The sequence below is a fragment of the Eleutherodactylus coqui genome, chromosome 1 (assembly GCF_035609145.1).
Source record: "Eleutherodactylus coqui strain aEleCoq1 chromosome 1, aEleCoq1.hap1, whole genome shotgun sequence".
Lineage (NCBI taxonomy): Eukaryota > Metazoa > Chordata > Amphibia > Anura > Eleutherodactylidae > Eleutherodactylus > Eleutherodactylus coqui.
In genome coordinates, this window is record NC_089837.1 from 458,894,892 (window position 1) to 458,913,886 (window position 18,995).

The 18,995-nt window shown below is 46.0% G+C and overlaps 1 protein-coding gene across 1 annotated transcript in view; it reads right to left on the reverse strand.

The window, feature by feature from the left end:
- Window positions 1-5,006: 5,006 nt before the first annotated feature.
- The window catches only part of LOC136583281 (uncharacterized), a 76,104-nt gene continuing 62,115 nt past the window's right edge, over window positions 5,007-18,995 (reverse strand). The window contains exons 8-9 of the mRNA XM_066584236.1: window positions 8,441-8,637; window positions 5,007-6,530 (exon numbers count right to left, since the gene is read on the reverse strand). Coding sequence (XP_066440333.1) covers window positions 6,253-6,530; window positions 8,441-8,637 — 475 coding nt within the window. The 3' untranslated portion in view covers window positions 5,007-6,252. The remainder of the gene's footprint in view (window positions 6,531-8,440; window positions 8,638-18,995) is intronic.

Sequence of the window (18,995 nt, forward strand, 5' to 3'; positions counted from 1 at the left end):
TTCCCTCCCCCACGCATATTAACCTTTCACTCCCCACCATTCGCAACCTGATTTGTTGTTTGGATTTAGCATACACAGTGATTGGTTATTTGGGTTGGCTCATGTAGAGGTTGGGAGTCATGTAGAGGCCAATATGCCTACCCCCAACATTTTAAATGCGGCCATTCTCTCCCCTCCATCCCTCCCTCTACCATTTTACATGCGGCCATTCTCTCCCCTCCCTCCCTCCACTATTTTACATGCGGCCATTCTCTCCCCTCCCTTCCTCCACCATTTTACATGCGGCCATTCTCTCCCCTCCCTTCCTCCACCATTTTACATGCACCCATTTTCTCCCCTCCTTTCCTCCACCATTTTACATGCGCCCATTATCCCCCCCCCCCCACGCACCTACCACAGACACCTTACATGCGCTAATTACCCACACCACCACCACCTTACATGCGCCCATTATCCCCCACGCACCCACCACCTTACATGCGCCCATTACCCACACCACCACTACCACCTTACATGCGCCCATTACCCACACCACCACAACCACCTTACATGCGCCCATTAACCCCCTCCCCCTCCCCCCCCACCCCCCGCACACATCACAACTACCTTACATGCACTCAAACGATTTTTGGTATTTTATTCATCTCCATTTTTCAAAAGCAATAACTTATTTTTCCGTCGACGCGGCCATATAAGGGCTTGTTTTTTGCGTGGCGAACTGTAGTTTTTATTGGTACCATTTTTGGTTACATAGACTATATTGTAAAACTTTTATTATTTTTTTTTATGATCGTAGGGAGAGAAAACGCATCAATTCTGCCATAGATTTTTTGGGTTTTTTGTAAAGCGTTAATTATGCAGCATAAATGACAGACTACGTTTTTTTCTGCGGGTCGGTACGGTTACGATACTTAAATTATAATTTTTTTTTAGGTTTTTCCACTTTTCCACAATAAAAATCCTTTTTTTGGAAATTATTTTTTTCTAAACTCACTGCATTCAAAGTGCTATAACTTTATTTTTCCATGGACGGAGCTCTCTGAGGGCTTATGTTTTGCGAGACGAGCTGGATTTTTTATTGGTACCATTTTGGGGTACACCCTTTTTTAAAAATCACTTTTATTGCGCTTTTTGGGAGGTAAAATGCCAAAATGTAGCATTTTGCCTCAGTTTTTTAGCATTTTTTTAACGCTTTTTGCCGTGCAGGATAAAAAGTGTGTTCAATTTATTGTACGCGTCGTTACGGACGCGTCAATACCAAATATGTGGGATTTTTTAATTTTAATTTTTTTATCCTAATATGAGAAAAAGCATAAAAAAAGGGTTAACATTTTACATTTTTAGTACTTTATTTTTCTCTTAGTTTTACACAATCTGTGTCCCTTTTACTACAGCATTGCAGATTGCTACAATAAGGCATGGCAGGACTTCTCTCCTGCCATGCCTTATCGCTTACTATAGCGATCACAGGCTATGGTAATACAGGCCGTATGTGGCGTCCTGTTGCCATAGCAACCAGCCAAGCTCTCGCGATGTTATCTGGAGTCAGAGGGGTTAACAGCGCGGGGGATGGGGGGGGGGCGGCACATTCCCGATGTACCCCGCTGTCGCAGCGGGACGCCGGCTACTAGTGACGGCCGACTACTCCTAGAAGTACGCGTATTACCAAACATAAAAGCACGATACGCAATAAAAATATAGAACTCCTGATTCCCAAACATTTTGTTGAAAAAAAACCCCCACAAGATTAGTCAGTTGCGATATCGCGTCATCGATCACGTTCCTCCATCTATCAGAGGCGGTGATCATCAGGCATTGTTGAAAAAGAAAGAACTGTCTCCAAAAGGCTTAAACGTCGATCATCATTACATGCCATATAGTTAGAATTCATCTCAGCTTCATCATTGGTTGTATAAAGGATATATTGCTGCTTGACTTGATCAGACTAGTTTTTATTTATTTCTTTTTTCAGGTGGTGTTCTACTTCATGTTCTGGAATTGCCCGGTTGTTCTACGTGATTATTCCCCACCCCCCTTTTTTTGAGAGTACTCTAAAAATATTTATGCGATTCCCTTTGATTGGGTGCACTAAACCTTTACTTGTGCATATTTATCAGTATCAATAAAGAATGGTAATTTGGAAATTGCACACCTTCCTCTTTTGATCCATTTTCACTGCAGCATTAGATTATGGAATGTAACATCGTAATGGTTAGGTGATCAATGTTATAAATGTTAACATTTGATATAGAACCATCAGAGCGCTCACGAAATACTTTACCAGTGTCATGACACTAGGTAGATTTTTTGTGATCCCTTATTTTCACCTGGTTGGGAGGCGCATGCGCATTGGTACACGAGATGATGGGGCCGGTGGCCCCTTTATATGTTACGTCAGGTTTATGGTACATGCATATTGTGATACATGTTGAAGTTTATCTTCTATGTCACACATTACTGGTGGTATGTTTTGCCATGCATGTGCACTGATGCACTTATTGTTGTGCTTTCATCTGATGGCGCATGCGCGCTGATACAGATAGTTGCACCCCACATCATACGTCATTGATGTCACGTTGTACATACGCGCTTGCATCTGATGGCGCAGGCGCGCCGATTTACATACAGCCACGTCCCGAATCACATGACGGTGTGGTGACATCACGCTACGCATGGGCGCTTACGCTAGTGCACTTATGCACGAATAGCTACGTCCCTTATCATATGGCACTGACGTGGTGACGTCACGTCGCACATGCGTGCTTGATGCAAGCGATGGGAAGCAGCCACAATAGGAGAGTAAAATACTTCAGGTGATAGCCACAGAACCACCCATCTGTGATTCCTGTTCTATGATGCTATTTTGCAGCCACTATACAAGTGCGGGTTTTTGGTCATGACAGGCATCCGGAGCATGGATCCACTGTTCTGTTTCTACAGATAGCGGTATGTATTACACCCCTCCATTTTATTCAGTGGTTTATGTGGTTTATGATGCCTGTATATTTATTCAGTGTATGTTGTCTGGTGTTGTCTTTAGGCTTGAGAAAGACCTAAATGGTCGAAACATTGCCTGTACATCTATAGAACAATAAAGGCTCTTTTTTTAGAAAGCCGTCGGCACCATTTATGCAGCCATAATCAATATTATATATTTGAGTGACTTTCCAGGTTGATAGTCCACAACCCTTGTATTGGCTTTGCATCTATTTGTGTTTATACCTCCCCCACTAGATGGTGGGATTAAGTGAGTGCTGCTAGATATTCCATATTTCTAGGTCTTGAATGCTCTGGCATTTGGTCAGGCATGTTAACACTTTGGTCAGGTTTTAAAAGGGAGTTGTCCCACAAGAAAAGGGTTTATAATTAGATCCAATTATTAAAATCATTTTTTTTTTAAAGTTTCCATCCCCAGACATTCCAGGACTAATGTTAGAATGCCACCTCTACTTTGTGTTTACCTCTGCCATTATTGCATCAGCTCAATTTTGCATCTTTCTGCTCTGCTGTGTATGTGGAGGGATTTCTGGTGTGATGAGCTGCTGAGTCTTAGGTCGTCAGAAGAGACAGAGAACCAACGATAACAGGAGACAGGGTTAACAGAGGGGGGGGAAAAAGGAGACCGAAAGACACCTCGGAACATTTACTGAAGTTGACAAACAGTCCAATAAAAAAAAGGCAAAAAAACCTGAAAGTGACACTATTAGAAAAACATTAGTCCTTCTATCGCTTCTTGACATAGTAAAGTTATATTTTATATATATTATATATACACACACACACACACACACACATCTATACACTGTAAAATCAATATATTGAAAGAAAAACATTAGTCCTGGAATATCTGGGGAGAGAAATATGGTTTTTAATAAGCAATACAAAAAAAAAAAAGGATTTCTAGTTAAATCCAGCCTAATATTTTTCAGAGAACAACCCCTTAACATTTGGCTGCCATGACACTTCTTACTTGCGTACATCGTATTAATACCGACAAGAATAAAAACTTTTCTAACCTTCTGATGGAATTTCATTGCTTTCCTAAACTAACTGCAAAGCAAAAATGAAACAAATATGAAGCCTTTGACAGAAACAGAAAGCGGTCCTTTATTTACAACAGATATATACAGAAATCATAGGTTTAAAAAATAAAACTTCTAGTAATTACATAGGTATCAAATGCTGGAAATAAAGTACAATGCATAAGACGTGATACTGGAAAAGGTGTGTGGGGGAGGGGGGGGGACACAAATATTTTTTTTAAGTTGTGTGATATACGAATGACAACAGTTGATGATAATGCATAGCTCCTTACTAATCGACCTTGTTTCCTTACAAAGTAATCATTTATGGTCTAGCCACATGACAATTGATTAAGGCACAGTCATTAAGAAAAAAAAACAAACAAAAACATCTCCATTAAATGCAACTGGCTTTCCAGCTGCATCCAACCTGAACAGAAACCATCATAAGCCTTCAATCCAACACAACCTCCACTTCTGGAGTGAAGGACAGATGCACAGATTTCATATCTGCTGAGAATTCTATAAGAAACACGGCAGTATGGGATCTGTACGCTTTTACCTTAGGCCTCATGTCCACGGGGAAAATCAGGCCCGCTACGGATTCTACATGGAGAATCTGCAGCGGGTCCCTCCTGCCCCGCGGACATGAGCGCTGAAAATAGGAATTTAAAAGAATTTACCTATCCGTAGCGGGCGGGGAAAGTCTTCTCTTCCTCACGGCCGGATCTTCTTTTTCGGACGGCGGATGAATTCGTCACGCCGGCGGCACGTCGCCGGCATGTTGCCGACGTGCCGCGCGCATACGCCGGGCACATCCGCCGAGCCGAAGCAAGAAAGATCCGGCCGTGAGGAAGAGAAGACCTTCCCGGCCCGCTCCGGATGGGTAAATTCTTTTAAATTCCTATTTTAGGTCTCCCGCGGATCCGGACGGCTTCCATAGGCTTCAATAGAAGCCCGCGGGAGCCGTCCCCGCGGGAGACCCGCACGAAAATGGAGCATGGTCCAGATTTTTTCATGCTCCATTTTTTTTTAAATCCCTTTTATTGACCATCCGCGGGTATTTATCTACCCGCGGGTGGTCAATGCATCCCTATGGGATGCGGATCCGCGTGCGGGAGATCCGCTGCGGATCTTAAATCATATTTTGCCCGTGGACATGAGGCCATATTCTTTAGGATGACCAGAAATATCCTGGGGGGGTAAATTCACTATATAGTACGTTTCCATATGTGTAGGCTGCATGTATATATTTATATAAAACTATGTAGGTGGAAGCCCCAATCAAATACAGTTTCCAAAAATGTAGATTTACACTAGTCATTCTAACAAAAATGCAAAAAAAACCCAAAACACTAAACAGACCTCTCCACTAACTTTTGCAAAAGGTGTCAGAACGTGAGCAAACGGGGACACGGATAGATGGAACGGTTACGTTCATTGCAGTGTTTTAAAATATTCAGGGTCAGGAAGAAAAAAAACTCCCATCGCACAGACACTGCGTCAAATACCCAAAAGCAGCGAGGACTCTTCCATAATCCTCCAGTCAGAAAAAGTAGAAGCTTATATATTGCCGAACACACGGCCTATAAAATGCAAGTTAGAAGAATCTGGTTGCAAAGTTCAGTACACTGGTGCATTACTGTCCATTGCATTTTATTGCTCCATTGGAGTCCTCAGTTCTAAATGGACCGTCCACCATCAGTGACTATAAACCAGAATTTGCATATTAGCACCTCAATCTTGTGTTCAAACCTTTAAATTCTTCATCCATCACTGATCAATCTGGTACAGTTTGACCTCAAAGACATCTATCAGGAGGAAACTCCTGGCTCTCCTTCAGGTAATCAGAAGGTATTATTAACCTTTTATCAAGTGGGTAAAGCTCAAATCCACTCTGCCAGAACCAGGTCAAGGTTTAACTGGAGATTTTCCATTTTAACACATACATGGTTACCTTCCTTCTAAAGAGAAGGCCCTGTAGATATCCATAATACGTTAATTAATGAGAATGGAGGGAGAAAAAAATATAATGTGCTACAGAGCATGATTCTTCCACAAAAGTGAGAAGATAAGTTGGCACAAACTTCCATGTCACAATAGATGTTTGACACTTTTGGACCCATCGTTCCTTTACAGCCCAACTCCAATACCCAAATACATTTTCCCAAAGATTTACAGTCCTGCCTGAACAAGGCCCTCAGAAGCCATTGCCACGGATATCGATTGACTACAGGTCTGCCACTTGCATGATGTTTATGCCAAGACGGGCGATGTTTTCGGGAGTCCTTGCCTCCATGGCTACCATATTGGTGGTGATGAGGGCCTGAGGGGTGGGAGTGGAGGCAGCACTTCCATCACAGCCTGTCCCTGCTTCCGTTGAAACTGTTGTCATGACTACTGGTCCCGCCTGCCCCTTCTTGTTTTGATGTGTCTTTATGTGCTTGGACAAGTGATCCCTTCTCATAAAGCCCTGCGGACACTCAGGACACACGAATTTCTTCTCACCTAAATAGAGCACATACAGGTTAACTTATCTTCTACAAGATCAATAGAATAGAAAATGTTATCAGCTCACATAACTTGCAGTGGAGTATATTGAGTAGAATATTAAATGAACCTCTTCATACCAAGTCCAAACCCTGTGTAAATTCATTCCAAACGATGGAGATCCAAATACCATGCAGATTAGCCCATTTTTCGTCAGGATGAAAAAACATACAGCTGGATCGCAGGCTTCTCGCTGTCAGCAACAAGCCCACAACACAGCTGTGTTCTCTGCCTGTATAAACGCTATACACGATTGCCAAAGGCCTTCACCAGTGAAGTCAGCCCTCAGTCATTTAGATGACAGTCGTCCCATCTAAATGGGACTTTAGTCAGATAAGGCCAAGTTCATATCTGCATCAGAGGCTCCTATGGGAGGACATAAAAATCTGACCAAGTACACTCACACTTGCGTTAGTGCTTTTAGTTATAATTTCATCTCTGTTCTGTTTTTGGAGCAAAGAAACTAAATTAATGCTTTTAACTTTTCCCTCGTTGTTTTCAATGGGTTAAAAGAAACAAACCAACAAAAAAACAAAAGGTTTCCGTTTGCGTAGGATTGGTTTCTGATTATTAAACAGAACCAATAGCCCTCGTCCAGGTGCCTCAAGCATTCAGTTCTCTTGCAACGCCGATGCAATGACAATTCCTAATGAAATAAATGGGCCGCCCAGAGCCAGGAACACCCGAGCAAAACAGCCTTTGTATGGACTCAACTATGGCTTACAGAGGACTGTTCTGAACAAATGGAAGCCACCCCTTATGGGATACTTGAATTTGCTTACTAAGGCTGCCTGTCCACAGGCGTTGCGGCATCCCGTGGCGGAACTCCGTCACCTGGGAGCAGGAACCGCCAGACAAATGTCCGCTGTCAGCCTGACACATAGGCTGACCGCGGAGAATCGCAGTATGCTGTTATTTGCCGGTCGCGAGCGGAGAAATCGCAATGATTCTCCGCTCGTGGACAGGGCGGCTGCACTCTCCAAAGCAACGCTATGGAGAGCGTTCACTGCAGCCGGATTATCGCCGCGGGGAACACAATTCAAACCCACTCGTGGACAGGCAGCCTAAAGCAAGAAGCCACCCAGTGCAGGCTGCGGGCATCTACAGTGTTTTAATTCAATGACTGTTTGAAGAGAAACTTTACATTTTGCTTTCTGAACTCCAAGTTTCCTAACCAAAAAAAAAAAGGAAGACAAACCATGTGGCTATACATTCTACAAAAATACAAATTTCAAAATGTGTAATGTTTTAGGTCAGGCTCACACTGACGTATTTGCATTGTGTATTAGGTGCAAATACTACACAGTAAACAGCATCAATAAAAGTACACCGATTCATTATATGTTAAGCATGCAAAAACAGAGCCCTATTCTCTATGGATGCATTTGAACTGCAGTGCATACGCAATTACATTCCGTATATGTGCTGCATTTTTTACGCATGTTGCTAGGAGGCATACGTAAGGAGGAATTAAATAAATTACTGAATAGAAGAAACCAGAAAGGGCATTACAGTGCATATAAAATACGCTGTAAATGCTAGCAAAAAACGCAACAATACGTTGGTAAAACGTTATTTTTACGCAGCATTTTATCAGTCGTGTGAGCCTGGCCTTATATACAATACCAGCTTTAACAGTAATTACTACTGAAAAGTATAAGCCAGTCATACAATGCACAGCTTTGGCAACGTAGCATTTTCTTTCCCACAGACGTGCAAGGAGCCCCAACAGCCTCTAAACAGTAATTATGCGATATGATTTTGTAATAGTCTCAACTAATAGATGGCAAAATGGGGAGTGAAAAGTAAATGTTCTGTCCATACTTGTCAGTACGAGTGTGGCTGGCAATACTTAATATACAACTCACCAGCGTGGGTACGCTTGTGCCTCTGTAGCGCATCACGATGGGTAAAACGTTTTCTGCAAGACACCCGAGTGCAGACAAAAGGCCTTTCTGTATGCCAGCGCAAGTGAGTCCTCAGGTGCGATGTCTTCCCATAAACCTTGCCACAGCCTGAGATATGACAGATGTGCTGCTTTTTCTTTCCTGGATTCCTTAAACTCCTGAGAATGAAGAAAGTTGTTTGAAGAGGTTTGAAGTTAAAACGAGGTCATTTTGTGGTTGTTTTATTAGTACAAAACAGGTTCAAAGATGCAAGAATGTCTTCCATTTATCCAGTGCATTTTACTTATTGATTAAGGCCCCCTGTTCACGGGCGAGGCGGGATATCACTAGCGATATTCCGCAGCCGGGGAGCAGGGAAGAGAACGGACAGGCTCACCGGGGCAAATCGCAGCACGCCACGAATTTAGTCACGCGAGTGGAGAATCGCTATGACCGTGACAGTAGGGCTACGTTTCACACGCTCTAAATCTGCGTCAGGTTTACCCAATGAATACTTCAATCAAAACCCATGACAAATTCTGTGTTCTCAGGGATTTCTCACAGATTTTTACTTTCTTGCTACAGATCCACGCTTTGATATAGGCCAGTCAATGGGCAAAATTCATGGAGTGGTTTCAGGACATGGATTCTGCATTAAGTGACATGTCATTTTTCTGCACACGGCTTTCAAGTCTGCATGCAGAAACATCTGCTCCATCTACACAAATTCCCATTGAGAAGGTACAGGTCCATAAAAAATAAAGAATCTGTCTCAAAATGGCCGCTAGATACAAAATGGAGCATTATAATATATAAATAAGCTTGTGCGTAGTGAAACAATAATTCAAGCAGAAATAACTTTAGAGCATGAGATTCGGTGCAATGTCTAATGATTTGTTTCTATTCTTCCGAGAACCAAGCCTGGTACAATCGTTATCAGAAGAGACTCCCCCACGCCCTGAGCTTTGGGAAAAGAGCGACTCGCGCTAATAAGATGCTGCGACCATCCAAACTCACAAGGGAGGACGAGATAACGTCTGGGAGGAATAAAGATTTGAAGGACATTTCCTATATATTTTCACACTATACTGTAATGTTTTATTTTTTAACCCAATGAGATTAACGCCGTGACTAATGATGCATTCCTTTCCTGTATCGAGAACCGCTATGAAAAGTTAATAAAGATTCAGTGTACGCACGCCTTTAGCAGAGTGAGCTGTATATCTGCCGCGGCTCAACTCTACGTATCTGTGGAAACTGATAACTATCTTTGTGTAGTTTTTGGCCTCCTTGATGCATCCAGGTATGAACTAATTTGGACCCCAAGGCCTGAAAAGTTATGGGACTGTAGCGGTCCTTAACACCATTAAAACCAATACAGTAATTCATATGTAGATTTTATAGTGGCTATGAAGCAGAAGCCAAGCAGGATTGGCACAGCTGTCAGTATAGACCGCTCAGGAAGTCAAATCACTTTACCCATACTGCAACAGCCCCATTTGGTAGTGCAAATGCAACTCCCATTGAATAGTTCATCTTTGTTGACAGTTCTGACAAAAATTGAACAAAGCACAAAAAGCAAAAGAGGGCTCGGCCCTCCACGAAACCAGTCCAAAAAAAGTTATGAAGATAATCCCATATAGGACACTTTAATCAAACATGCAATGCGTTTCGTCGCGGTACAAACGCGACTTTATGAAGCATAATGTTACCATACAGCGCGGCACGGGGTCCCGCGGTCGGCGCGCGTCACTCCGGCGTCGGCTCCAGCAGCCTGGAGCCCTGTGTCGAGGTTATCCCAGCAGCTTGGGACGGCCGGTGGGCGGCGGCATGGGCGTGTCCACCCGTAGGGTGCCGCCCGCACTCCTCCGTTCGTCTTATACAGCAGTGGGTGGAGTTGCCTCCTCCCACTCTCCGCCCGGGGGCGGAACCTTGTGGTTAAGAGACTGGCAGTGATGTGAGCTCACTGCCAGTTATTGGTTCTGCTTTCAGCTAGTCAGTCTGTCTGCAGTTTACCTCAGCCAGTCCCTAGTTGTCTGTCAGCCCTGCTATCCTTTCTCAGCCTGTTTCTGTTGGTCCTGTTAGCCCCTAGTCTGGTCTGTCCCAGTCAGCACTAGTTGCTATTCGGGTCCTGTCTATCTGCCTGTGAGCTCCATCTCCAGCCCTGCTTGTACTTGTAAGTTTTGTGGGTTTGTTACACCTGCCTCTTCTGTCGGCACTCTGTCCCCTGTTAGTAGTTCCAGCTAGGCAGTCGCCAGGTCCCTAGCCAGTGCAGGGACTGCCGCCCAGTTGTCCGCCTGGGGTTAGCCAGGGCCGAGGCAAGTAGGCAGGGACAGTGGGGTGCAGGAGATCAGGGCACCCCAACTGGCGCTCGGGGGGCAGAGTGCCGTAACATAATAACTGGCCCTTAAAATACCTTTTTTTTCATGGCGGCGATCAGCGCCCTTGCAAACCAGCTGCAAGACCTGGTGCCGGTGATCCGGGATTTGTCAGCTCGCATGGTGGCCCAGGAGCAGTGGGCGTTGTCGCAGGGGCAGAACGCCTTTACCAGTCCCGAACCCAAGTGCCCTCTCCCCGAGGTGTTCTCTGGGGAGAGGAACAAGTTTTTCGTTTTTCAACAGGCGTGTCGCCTGTTTTTTCGGATGCGTCCCCGTTCTTCGGGCTCAGAGGCCCAGAGGGTCGGGCTTATAATGTCCCTGCTGCGGGGCTCTGCCCAGACTTGGGCCTTTTCTATTCCCGAGGGTTCCCCCTCCCTGCAGTCGGTGGACTCCTTTTTTCAGGAACTCGGGGGCATCTTCGATGAGCCGGACCGAGTGGGGTTGGCGGTTTCACGGTTGCTGGCGCTGCATCAGGGGTCGCTTTGTGTGGAGGATTATTGCTCCAGTTTCAGACGCTATGCGGGCGACACTGCATGGAACGAGAGTGCCCTGAAGGACGTTTTTCTGCAGGGTCTCTCGGACGCGGTCAAAGAGCTGTTGATCTCCCATCCCATTCCTGGGTCCTTAAAGGAGGCCATGGAGCTAGCGGTGAAGGCAGATAGGAGGCTCAGGGCTGGGAAGCAGGACAGGCAGACCAGTAGAGTCAGGGAGGTCGTTTGTCCGGTTCCTTCCTCTTCCGTACCAGTCTCTGTTCCCGAACCTATGGAACTGGACCCGCTGGACCCCAAGGAGCGACGCCGAGTTCGGTTATTGCATCATCTCTGCCTCTACTGCGGGAAAGCTGGACATCGGGTGATAACCTGCCCCCTGAGGCCTCAGCGCCCACAGTCCGAATCGGCAGAAAGACTCCCAGTCCTAGGCGATTGCAGGGAGGGTCGCCTAGGACCACAGGTACGTCCTAGACTTCTAATACCCTGCCAGGTTAGATTCCGGAACTTCTCCCGCCTAGGGCAGGCATTTATTGATTCCGGAGCAGCCGCTAACCTGGTAAGCATGCGTCTTGTTGAGCCCCTGAGGGCGGAATTTTTGGCGCTGAAGACGCCAATTCGTTTTGCTAGCATTGATGCTACTCCTCTGGCTTCGGGCTTGGTACGATGGAGGACCCCAGTGTTACAACTCACTGTGGGGGGTCGCCATTCGGAAGGTCTATCATTCCTGGTAATGGAGAAAATGTCGGTAGACATGGTACTAGGGATGCCGTGGCTGGCGTTGCATAACCCCCAATTCGATTGGGCCACTGGGGAGCTAACCCAGTGGGGCCCGTTCTGCCATAGCCATCGCGCTTCCCATCCTCCCTGCTCAGTCGAGACCGCACTCAGTCCCCGAGGTCCCACTTACCTTCACACCCCGTCCGCCTGCCCTGCTGCTGATGTCGCCACCGATGCCCTGCAGGGGGGACGGAAGAAAGGGGTGGGGTCTCGTATGCAGTTGCGTTGTGAGGAGAGTCTGTCGGTGTTTGAGCCGTACAGGGCGGGACAGAAGGGGTACCGGTCCTCTGGAAATCGCAAAAGGAGGGGTCGCAGGGGGTTCCATAAGTCTGTGTCGAAACCTGTTGTCCCTTCGGTGATGCCCACCTCCGGTCCCCCGCCGCCCACCCCGGTCCGTGATGAAGTTGAATACGAGGCCCAGGAGATCCTGGATTCTCGCCGGGCTACAGGAACCTTACAATATTTGGGGGCCCGGAAGAGTTTTTTGGAGTATGATAGCTCAGATGACAGTGATTTTAAAGTTGGAGATGCCTCAGATTTTGAAGGCAGCGTCATTGGTAGCGAGGATGGGTCAAAAGACAGTGGTGAATGGTTGGACATTGACTCGGAAGACGACCTGAAACATGACGATATGTCAACGGTTGGCCCTGAAGGAAATGGGGCAGCCACAGACTACCGAAGTCATGGACCTGAGGATCAGCCCATGGTGACCGCCCAGGTGGGTCACATTCTCGGGTTGGTACAGCGTTTTCGCAGCCGCCTCCTGGATAAGCCTGGTCGAGTTTCCGGGGGCCCGGAGGTCCCCCGTCAGAGGGGGGGTAATGTTACCATACAGCGCGGCACGGGGTCCCGCGGTCGGCGCGCGTCGCTCCGGCGTCGGCTCCAGCAGCCTGGAGCCCTGTGTCGAGGTTATCCCAGCAGCTTGGGACGGCCGGTGGGCGGCGGCATGGGCGTGTCCACCCGTAGGGTGCCGCCCGCACTCCTCCGTTCGTCTTATACAGCAGTGGGTGGAGTTGCCTCCTCCCACTCTCCGCCCGGGGGCGGAACCTTGTGGTTAAGAGACTGGCAGTGATGTGAGCTCACTGCCAGTTATTGGTTCTGCTTTCAGCTAGTCAGTCTGTCTGCAGTTTACCTCAGCCAGTCCCTAGTTGTCTGTCAGCCCTGCTATCCTTTCTCAGCCTGTTTCTGTTGGTCCTGTTAGCCCCTAGTCTGGTCTGTCCCAGTCAGCACTAGTTGCTATTCGGGTCCTGTCTATCTGCCTGTGAGCTCCATCTCCAGCCCTGCTTGTACTTGTAAGTTTTGTGGGTTTGTTACACCTGCCTCTTCTGTCGGCACTCTGTCCCCTGTTAGTAGTTCCAGCTAGGCAGTCGCCAGGTCCCTAGCCAGTGCAGGGACTGCCGCCCAGTTGTCCGCCTGGGGTTAGCCAGGGCCGAGGCAAGTAGGCAGGGACAGTGGGGTGCAGGAGATCAGGGCACCCCAACTGGCGCTCGGGGGGCAGAGTGCCGTAACACATAATCAATTACCGAACTCAGATATCTATAAACATAAAATGTGGGACTTAGTGTCCAGAGAGCCAATCTGGCTCTTTTTGAGAAAGACAGATTTACTAAATCTAGAATTATAATGTACAAGATGTATATAGATGATATCCTCATTATATGGCTTTGTATGATTGGGGAGGGTTCATTTATATTCCTGTCTCTGTCTCTGTGTTAACATGCTTGACAAAGTCCTTTGCATAGGACGAAACGTCGCAAGTTTTGTTGTTCATGCTGATGGAGTTTTTAACTCAATAAAGATGCTAATTGGATTTGGATTTGGATTCCCTGAAGATTCCAGGATGTCTTTCTGAAATAGCTTCTACTTGATGCTGCTCTCCATACACATTTTCTCTATGCTGCATTGGGATCTTTGAAGTCCGGATCCCCTAGGTGAGCGCGCATCTACTGGCTTGAAGCCATATTCTATCCTTCTCTCCCTATTTGTGAGCCTATTGGGCTGAAGGTGTGCTGCTGAGATCTTTTGTTTTCCTGCATTATATGGAATGGGGATATGGAACATTTGAGGGAATTTATTAAAAACACTTAATGTTAATTAATGTAATTATAAATTCACCGATACGGTCAACAAGCACAGTATAGTGTTTTTAGACTTGGAAGTCTCCACAGAGGATAACTGAATAATCACTAAAACTTTCTTCAAACCAGTGGACACTAATAGTTATCTTGATTTTAACAGCTGCCATCTCAAACGGTGGAAAACAAATATACCATACGGCCAACTTAAAAGGATCAAAAGAAATTGTTCAAAAAGATCAGACTTCGAACGTCAAGCACAGGTCATTAAAAAATGCTTTAACCCCTTAACGACCAGCCCATAGTGTTTTTACGTCCTCCCGAAGTGGGCTTTATTCTCTGAGGACGTAAAAACATGCTTCCTGCAGAGAATAATGCCCCTCGGGCTGTGGACGTGACAGCTCCATGCTGTCGGTGTCCGCAGGTAGCTGACAGCATGGAGCTGTCATCCCGGGCTGTTCGGACACCCCCCCGGCATTGCGATCGGCGCTATGCAATGGATAGCGCCGATCGCAAAAAAAGTAAATAAAAGTACACAAAAGTTAAAGATTCAGCTGCTCTGATGGATCGGATCCATCGGAGCAGCTGAAATTACTCACCCAGGTCCGGCACGCTGCTCCCCGCTCTCCAGGGCCTGAAGACGGTCTTCTGCGCATGCGCGCCAGGCGGCATTACGTCAGCCGCATGCGCAGAAGGCCCGGCGGCGTGGGAGATTTAAAATCTCCTGGCTCCCGGCTCCTGTAGGTAGCCGGGAGGCAGGAGATGTCAGCGGGGACTGCGGTGAGCGGTCCCCGATACCGCGATCGTCGTTATCCAATGGATAGCAGCGATCGCAAAAAAGTTAAAAAAAAGTTTAAAAAAAGTCAGTTGCACCTCCCCTCATGGATCGGATCCATGAGGGGAGGTGAAAATACTCACCCCCAGTCCTCAGCGGTGTCCCGATGTCCCGGGACCCGAATCCCCGTCTGCGCATGCGCGCCCGATGATTGACATCGGGCGCGTGCACAGACGGGCTCGAGCCCCGGGAAATTTAAAATCCCTCTGCTCCTGGCTGCCATGTGTAGCTAGGAGCAGAGAGATTATACCGGGGACATGATCACTGTCATCCAATGGATGACAGTGATCATGTAAAGTGAAAAAAAAGTGTAAAAAAGTAAAAAAAAAAAAAAGTAAAAAAAAGTTTTTAAAAGTTTAAAAAGCGTACGTTTCATCTCCCCTCATGGATCATATCCGTGAGGGAGGATGAAAGTACGTACCTAAGGCCCCCAGATTTATCCGCGGACCTTACCACAGCTTCTGCACACGCGCCCGTCGCCAAAATGGCGGGCGCATGCGCAAAAGCTGTGGATTGCCAGGATAATTTAAATTCTCCCTGCTCCTGGCTACAAAACGTAGCCAAGAGCATGGAGATTTAATGGGGGTCCGCAGTGAGCGGTTCCTGGTCAAGTGTTCGCCATTATCCAATAATGGCGATCACGTAAAAGTAAAATAAAAAATTTGAAGTTTCATCTCCCCTCACTGATGCGATCGGTGAGAGGAGATGAAACTTTTTACCGGAGGCCTCCGTATTTGCACCCCGACGCGATCCTCCTTCATGAACCTTCCCGAATTCTGCACATGTGATTGCCGGCAAAAAGCCGGACACATGTGCAGGAGTCGGGGAGCCCAGGAAATTTAAAATCTCCTTGCTCCCAGCGACCAACGGTCACAGAGAGCCTGGAGCAGTGACGGGTGGCCTCGTTGAGCGGTCCTCGGTCACGTGATAAAAAATCTACCTTAGGCCGGTCTCACATGACCGCATAGGAATTACGGATTCTGCATGCGTCTGATCCACGGTATTACGCAGATCAATCGCATTGGATTACACAATTCCGCTCACATTAGCGGGTCGGAATTGCGTAAGACACTCGCAGAAAAGAGAACGCAGCAGGTTCTATTTTACTGCGGATATTTGCAACGTAGAGCCCATTGTGCTCCATGGTCGTGGATATACCCGCAGCCCATACGCAACTACGTTGTATACGGGCTGCGGGTACCCCCGTCATCGCTAAGCGACGGTGCGGGAAATACAAAAAAAGGTGTACTGTGCATGACCGCCTGTGTGAGTAGGCAGTTATGCGCAGTACATTACGCGGCCCTACGCAGGGTCACAGCCGGGCTCACAGATGGGATCCGCTGTGGGCCTCCGCAAGTGGATTCCGCCTGCACCCGCGTGAGCCCGGCGTTATTCAGACAGCTACCTGTGATACGTATTTTACAAGAAGCCCCAGGAACGCTCGCCTTCCTGCAGTTCCAGGAGCACCTTGTTGAGCGCCTTCTGTGTGAGACCGCCGCACCTCATCAAGCTTACGGAGACTCACGGAACGCCACTTTTTACACCCCATACCCAGCACTGAGGTCACGAAATACCCCCAAAAAGCATGAGAGGAGGGGGGGGGGGGGGGATACCCGGTTTTATTGCCCCATGGGCCCATTCCAACCAGCCTCCGTAATTACCCCTGTCTTCGGAAATACTACACAGTTCACATTTTTACTTTTATCTAAGATTTGCGAACGCCAAAAAGGGCGCGGAGGGGGGGGGGGGGGGGGATTTTTAGGGAGTCAATCTTTATTCTGTACAAATAAGCAATGGGGCCTGGAATTTATTCAGTTGTGCCCTAAAATCCAACAGGTGTTCCGTCCTTTATAGGCCTTGCCATGCGTCCTGTAAGTAGATTAGGGCCACAATGGGTATGTTTCTGAACTCTGGACAAACGGGGGGATCCATTTTGGGGTGAACGTCTTCATTCCTATGTGCACTGTACAACAAAAATGTTTTTAAATTGAAAAAATTGCCAAAAAAATTGAAAATCGTAACTTTTTCCTTCTCCTTTGCTTAGATTCATTCAAATACTGTGGGGTCAAAATACGCAGTACACCCCTAGATGAATTCGTTAAGGGGTCTAGTTTTCAAAATGGGGTCATTTGAGGGGGTTCTTTATAGTTTTGGCCGCTCAATGCCTCTATAAGTGGGCAATGGGGCCTTAAATTTATTCAGTGGTACCCTGAAATCCAACGGGTATTCCTTTCATTGTAGGCCTAGCCATGGGTCCTGTAAGTCTATTAGGGCCACAATGGGTATGTTTCTGAACACGGGACAAACAGGGGTATCCATTTTGGGGTGAAAGCCTTCATTTATATGTGTGCTGTACAAGAAAAACTGTTTTTAAATTGACGCAATAGCCCAAAAAATGAAAATCCTATTTTTTTCCTTTTGCTTTGCTTGAATTTATTCAAAAACTGTGGGGTCAAAATATGCAGTACATCCCTAGATAAATTCGTTAAGGGGTTTAGTTTTCAAAATGGGGTCATTTGTGGGGGTTCTATATGGTTTTGGGCGCTCAAGAACTCTACAAGTGGGCAATGGGGCCTAAAAGGACTTCAAGCAAAATCTATGTTCTGAAAGCCACCGATTACTCCTTTTATTTTGGGCCCCGTTGTGCATGCGGACATAAGATTAGGGCCACAATGGGTATATTTCTGAAAACAGCACAAACAGGGGTATCCATTTTGGGGTGTAAGTCTTCCTTCATATGTGTGCTGTACAAAAAAAGCTGTTTTTAAAATGACAGAATTGCCAAAAAAACAAAAATCCAAATTTTTTCCTTTTGCTTTGCTTGAATTTATTCAAAAACTGTGGGGTCAAAATACGCAGTACACCCCTAGATAAATTCGTTAAGGAGTCTAGTTTTCAAAATGGAGTCATTTGTGGGGGTTCTCTATGGTTTTGGGCGCTCAAGAACTCTACAAGTGGGCAATGGGGCCTAAAAGGACTTCAAGCAAAATTTGTGTTCCGAAAGCCACCGGTCGCTCCTTTCATTTTGGGCTCCGTTGTGTATCCAGACATAAGATTAGGGCCACAATGGGTATGTCTCTGAACACGGGACAAACAGGGGTATCCATTTTTGGGTGCAAGTCTTCCTTCATATGGGTGCTGTACAAAAAAAGCTGTTTTTAAAATGACAGAATTGCCGAAAAAACGAAAATCACAATTTTTTCCTTTTGCTTGGTTTGAATTCATTCAAAAACTGTGGGGTCAAAATATGCAGTACACCCCTAGATAAATTCCTTAAGGGGTCTAGTTTTCAAAATGGGGTCATTTGTGGGGGTTTTCTATGGTTTTGGGCGCTCAAGAACTCTACATGTGTGCTATGGGGCCTAAAAGGACTTCAAGCAAAATTTCTGTTTTGAAAGACACTGAATACTCCTTTCATTTTGGGCCCCGTTGTGGACTCAGATATAACAATAGGGCCACAATGGGTATATTTCTGAACACGGGAGAAATAGGGGTATCCTTTTTGTGGGTGTAAATCCTGATTTTCATGTAAACTATAGGAAAAAAATATGTCTTTAAAATGACAGATTTGCAAAAATATGAAATTTTACTTTTTCTCCTCTAAATTGAATTAATTCCTGAAAAAAAACTGTGGGGTCAAAATACTCATGACACCCCTCAGTGAATACACTAAGGGGTGTAGTTTTTAAAATGAGGTCATTTGGGGGGGTATCTATTATTCTGACACTCATGAGCCTTTCCAATCTTGGCTTGGTATAGGAAAACAAAGTGTTCCTCAAAATGCTAAAAAGTAATGTTAAATTTGTACGTCTCCTAAATGGTTAAAAAAAAACGAAAGTTTTTCCAATGTGCGCCCAAAATAAAGTAAACGGGTGGAAATATAACTCTTAGCAAAAATTTCTATATTATGTTTGCACATATTTAAGATATTGCAGTTGGAAATGTGAAAAAATGACGATTTTTTCAAAATTTTCCCAATTT